The sequence below is a fragment of the Leptonychotes weddellii genome, chromosome 4 (assembly GCF_054177405.1).
Source record: "Leptonychotes weddellii isolate Sample4059 chromosome 4, ASM5417740v2, whole genome shotgun sequence".
NCBI lineage: Eukaryota > Metazoa > Chordata > Mammalia > Carnivora > Phocidae > Leptonychotes > Leptonychotes weddellii.
Genome location: NC_138372.1, coordinates 164,302,765 through 164,308,676, shown reverse-complemented (window position 1 = coordinate 164,308,676; position 5,912 = coordinate 164,302,765). Strand labels below are relative to the sequence as shown.

Below are 5,912 nucleotides of genomic sequence, written 5' to 3'. Positions count from 1 at the left end.
TTTAGGCCATTCACGTTGAGAGTGATTATTGAAAGATATGAATTAATTGTCATCATGTTGCCTGTGAAGATGTTGTTTTTATAGATTGTCCCTGTAAATTTCTGTTGTATATCACTCTTGGGGTCTTTCTCCTTTTATAGAACCCCCCTTAATATTTCTTGCAGGGCCGGCTTAGTGGTCACATATTCTTTCAGTTTCTGCCAGTCTTGGAAGCTCTGCATCTCTCCATCCATTCTAAATGTAGCCTTGCCGGATAAAGTATTCTTGCCTGCATGTTCTTCTCATTTAGTACCCTGAATACGTCTTGCCAGGCCTTTCTGGCTTGCCAGGTCTGTGTGGATAGGTTTGACGTTATTCTGATGTTCCTCCCTCTGTACGTAAGGAATCCCTTCCCCCTAACTGCCCTTAAGATGGTTTCCTTGGTTCTAAGATTTGCAAGTTTTACTATTACATGCCAGGGTGTTGGCCTGTTTTCCTTGATCTTGGGAGGGCTCCTCTCTGCCTCTAGGAGACGAATGTTTGTTTCATTCCCCAGATTAGGGAAGTTCTCAGCTACGATTTGCTCAAGTACATCTTCTAGTCCTCTCTCTCTCTTTCCACTCCCTCTGGGATTCCAATTATTCTGACACTGGAACACTTCATGGTGCTGCTTATTTCTCTGATTGTGTTTTCATGGATTCTGAGTTGTTTTTGCCTGGCCTCCTCTTTTCCCTTTTTATCTATTATATTGTCTTCCAGGTTGCTTATTCGTTCTTCTGCCTCACTTATCCTAGCTGTTAGATTATCTAGATTGGATTGGATCTCATTGATAGCGTTTTTAAGTTCTGCCAGTTCAGCTTTCATTTCTGCCCTTAGAGACTCTATGTTGCCATTAATTGATTTCTCCATTCTAGCTATTGTCTTCACAATTGCTAGCCTGAATTCCATCTCCGACATGTTGGTTATATCTGCATCCATTTGTAAATCTGCGGCATAAGTCATAATCTCTGAGTCTTTCCTATTTTGGGGGCTCCTCCTCCTAGTCAGTCTGTTGAGGGGTGGTTGAGGGAATGTATAGAGTCCAAATTATTAACCACAACCCAAGCAAGATGCTCCTGTTTTCTAGGGACCTTAGGGTTGCTGACCTCTTGTTCTCCCAGCCTGTCTTCTGGGGGTGGGGCCTGTTGTGCTGTTACTCAGGTAACCCTGTTTGGGCAGAGTTGCCCTTGCCCCCCTCGCACGGGGGGTTGGCTCAGTGGGAATCAGTTTTTTGGGACTTTTGTTCCCTGGGGGCTTTCCCTGGAGGCTTTCCGCGTTTCTTCCGCGAGTCAGAGCAGAAGAGACCGTTTCCAACCCTCTGCCTCAGAGCAGAGAGACCACAGTCTGTTCTTCAATGAGCTCTCCAGGCCACACTGTCTCCGTTTCTGTCCGTGCTGCTATAAACTGCATCGTCCTGGGTTGTGCGCCCCTCCACAGCGCTCCCAGTTCTGCCTCCAGGTCGGGGCATGTCTCTGCCCTTTGTGCTTCTAAAATGGCCAGCCGCTCCCAGTTTGCACGTGTGACCCCGCCACTCCGGGTTTCCGCCTCGGGGGCTGCCCTAAAGTCCTTTCCCTGCCGCTACTGGTCTGCGAGTCTGTGCCCCGTCCCCAGTGCACGAGGCTGTCGCTCACCGGTGGTGTAGGATCCCCACGGCCAGGCTCCTTCCCGCTGCTGTTTATCCATCTGCCCAGGGAATCATGGCTCCCTGCTTTGTACCTCAAAACCAACCACCCGCGATACTCTGTTTGTAGAGATCCGGATCTTCTTACATCTCAGGCTGATTTCATGGGTGCTCAGAGTGGTCTGGTAGATATCCAGCTCAATTCCGGGGACCAGTTGAAATACGGTCCCCTACTCCTCCGCCATCTTTATTCCTACCTGGAGGCTGGCCTCGTTAAGAGGAATAGAATACTGTGGTGTATTTTAAAATGGTTCCTTTTCCCTTCTCCTTGCCGGAAGCGGAAGTGTGGGTTTTTCTCTGATACTCATGTCAGTACAAGGTTGAGCTCCTAGAAGCAAAACTCACAAAAGTTATCCACAGCAAGCTTCTGGCAGCTTGTTAGTTCCAGTCCTAGTTTCCCTGCTCTGGTCCTGGTTCACAGAGAGGTTTCTGCCTGTGAGTTTGTGCTCCAAGAAGTTGTGATTCTCTGCATTCTCTCCAGCTTGGGGGGCAGTGGTTTGCCCTGTGGCCTCATGTCTCTTATGGATTAAGAAGAGTTATTTTTTCAGTTTGTCCAACATTTCATTTGTTGTTAGGATGGACTTCCAAGCTTCTTATGTGCTGGACTGGAAATTGGAAGTCCACTTTATGTGTTTTTAATTTCCTTTTTCCTCCTAGCAAGGAGGCCGTTTTTATTGCCATTTTACATATGAAGAAACCAGGGCATTGACAGGTGAAGTTACTTGCCCAAAGTTCCCCAGCTAATAAGTGGTGAAACCAGGATTTGAACATAAGAACTCGAAGCCCTGAGTCCATACTCCTAGTCACTGTTTTATAGGAGCAGGAACTCTGGAGTACAGAGGTCTGGTTTGGACACCCACCTCTACTCTCTGGGTGTGGTGTGAACCTTGGACAGCTTCTCAAATGCCGCATAGGGTGTGGTACGTAGAGTGCAGCATGCTGCATGAGTAAGTTCTTATAGGGTCGCTGTTGTTGCTATCATTATTTATTGGTGTGAGCGTGTGAGTAGACTGCATTTTGGGGTGACTTACTCATTGACCATGACATGGGGAGCACTCGGTGCAATACTGAGCTCCTTGTAGATGCTCAGTAAATGGTGGGAATTTGTGCGCCTGTATATCCAGGTGAGCAGGGACTGTTAACATCCTCCGGAACTCACACTGCCCGAAACCTTTCCTTGCAGTCACGGGCCTGTGTTGCTTGTGGGCTCGTGCAATTTGTTAACATAGGTCACACTCCGCAGCTTGTTGTGGGTTTGTGGGTGTTTCTATGCTTGGTGAGCTTGCACTAATGATGCCTCATTTGGTCGTCGTCCCTGTCGGGGACACTAACGGTGGGCAGGAGCAAACTCGCACACAGAGCTCTGTGCTTTCTGCCCACCCCTCCCATCTGAAGCACCCATAGTGCAGGTGGAGTCCCGCTGCAGCCCTTCCCCTTCGTCTGCTCACCCCCTGAATTAGCCCCCAGGGCCCCCGACCCACCGAATGGCATAAACAATGATGTTTATTGTCTCACAGTTCCAGAGGCCGGGATTCCAAGATGAAGGTGTCTGCACGGTTCCTTCCTCCTGAGGGCTGTGAGGGAGAGTCTGTTCTTCACCTCTCTCCTAGCTCCTGGTGTTTTGCCAGCAATCTCTGTTGTTCCTTGGCTTGCAGACTTGTCACCTGGATTTCTGCCTCCTTCTTCGCATGGCATCCCCTGTGTGCATGTCCATGTCCCAGTTTCCCTTTTTTTTTTTTTTTTTACCAGGACACCAGTCATATTGGATTTGCCTCCCCACCCCTCCCCGCCCACCATGACTTCATCTTAACTATTGCATCTGCAATGACCCTGTTTCTAAATAAGGTCTCATTCTAAAGTACGGGGGTTAGGACTTCACTATGAATTTTGCAGGGGACACAGTTTAACCCATAACACCCACCCTTGGGGGGAAAGTTGGCATGTGAAATAGTCCTACAGTGAGCTGAAGGAAAAGGTGAGCAAAAGCTATAGCTTGATCATTCACAAGAGCCTCCCCCGTGGTGAGAATGTAGCATGGCAGCTAGCTGGATCAGAGAAGCGAGGAGCAGTGTGGAATGAACCCCTTACTGTGGCCTCAGTGGGACGCGGGCCTTGGGAGTCGTGGGAGCAGCCTGGGGTGGGCATTTCGGGTTCAGATGCTGGCTCTTCCTCTCAGCCTTGGGCTCATCACCCTTGGCCTTGTTTCTTAATCTGTAATGTGAACATCATAATGCCTGTCAATTGAAAGTGGTTGTGAATCTCAGTAAAATAACTTCTATGAAACCCCCACACACCACGCAGAGAGCACTGGAGGACATGATACGCGTTGGGTCATGGAGCAGCGCTGGTCTGCGTGGTAGACCTCAAGGCCGAGCCCTGCCCTCCGCTGGCCTGGCCACCTCCAGCGGACCGTCAGCTGTAAGCCCCGTCCCTCCCTTCCGAAATGGAGCCGGTAACAGTCCCCAGCACTCCTGAGCTCTCGGGCTGTAGGGCCAGGTGCAGGCGCATGTCACGTGTTTGCAGAGGTGCACCGTGGAGGTGGTGGCGGTGGCCGCGGCGGTGGTGGTGGTTTCTCCGTGGAGCCCTGGTTTGAGTGAGACAGCCCGTTGATTATGCTCTCTTTCTGTTAAGGACAAAAGGAGTTATTCTTGTCCAGTGTGTGAAAAGTCTTTTTCAGAAGACCGATTGATAAAGTCGCATATCAAGACCAACCATCCTGGTAAGGTTATGCATTTTGGGGAGGAGATTAATTTTAAAGTGCTTATGTTTACTTTAAAACACAGCAGTATGTATCAACTGCACAAAATGGGAATAAAGGGGGATAAAGGATGAGTGAATTCGAGGGACACGATTACATTGATTGAATGTTGGGGAGTTAATTCTTTCATTTTATCCTTTCATCTGGTCTTCTGTCTCCCCACACTCCCATCTCCCTCCTCCCTTTTAACGTTCACTTGGAATGCCTTTGGGTGGGTCACTCACAAGCAGGTCTGACCTTAGACACCACTCCCAGGGGGCCCATGAAAAGTTGGTTGCCCAGCATGGTGGTCTGTGAGTGGTGTGTGCTCCCAGGCTGAGGAGCCTTGCTGAGTTGGAGTGACCGTCCCCTCGGGTCTCCCCACACTGGTCTCTTTGCCCACTCAGATGTGTGAAGCATGAGCCACCTGGGCATTCATGCCTGTCACACCTCCGTTTCCCCGACCTGGGACACATTTCCTGTACTCTGCTAATTCCCGTTTATTCTCTGTGTTCTTCCATGGAGTCCCATCCTTGGGGAGGATTTGGGGGCTCCCTGCCTGGGGAAGGGCCCCGCCCGTACCCCACCCATACCCTGCTCTCCCCGCACTGGCCCCTTGTGTTCAGGTCATTGGCACTTTCCTGTCCCCCTCTACCGCCCGCCCAGAGCCTTGGGGAAGGACTGCCATTGTTAAGGTCTAGCCTCAGGTCCGCAGCGTCACATTGGGCAGTCCCGAGAGCACTGTGTGTGGCATAAATGAGGAATGTGTAAGCGGTGCACCTTTCCCAGCGTCCATGTCCCTTTTGTGTCTGCTTTATTTTGTATCTGCTCCTGTGCTAGGGTACTGACTCGCTGATTATAAATGATACTGGAGAAGAGTAAAGAGATAATGGAGCTCACCAACACTCGTGTTTTATCTGGGAACAGATGGAGCCTTAAGACCATCTGTGTGGGAGCATGCGGGTTATGGGATCCTCTGATGGCCTCCTTCTGCCGTGTCAGCCTGTGTACGGTGTGAGCCGAGGGTGCTCGTTTAAACCGGCCACCCTTTCTCATGAACATATGTGAGGTGTGGTTTGTCTTTGGTCTAAACTTTAAATATATACTAAACACAGGATAATATGAGGAACCCCCACGGGTCCGCAACAGCTCAGCTGCCACACTCCTGTGCATTTTGTCAGACTGTGCATTGTTTCATGTATTGACTCTCCAGACTCTTTGTTCTAGAATATCTTTTTTTTTTTTTTTAAAGATTTTATTTTTTTATTTGAGAGAGAGAGAATGAGAGACAGAGAGCATGAGAGGGAAGAGGGTCAGAGGGAGAAGCAGACTCCCTGCTGAGCAGGGAGCCCGATGCGGGACTCGATCCCAGGACTCCAGGATCATGACCCGAGCCGAAGGCAGTTGCTTAACCAACTGAGCCACCCAGGCGCCTCTCTTTTTTTTTTTTTTTTTAAAGATTTATTTATTTGAGAG

At 49.6% G+C, this 5,912-nt stretch overlaps 1 protein-coding gene across 1 annotated transcript in view; it reads left to right on the top strand.

Moving 5' to 3' along the window:
• ZFAT (zinc finger and AT-hook domain containing) overlaps positions 1–5,912 on the top strand; it is a 180,864-nt gene that overhangs the window by 74,419 nt on the left and 100,533 nt on the right. Inside the window, exon 9 of the mRNA XM_081817145.1 lies at positions 4,331–4,418. Coding sequence (XP_081673271.1) covers positions 4,331–4,418 — 88 coding nt within the window. The remainder of the gene's footprint in view (positions 1–4,330; positions 4,419–5,912) is intronic.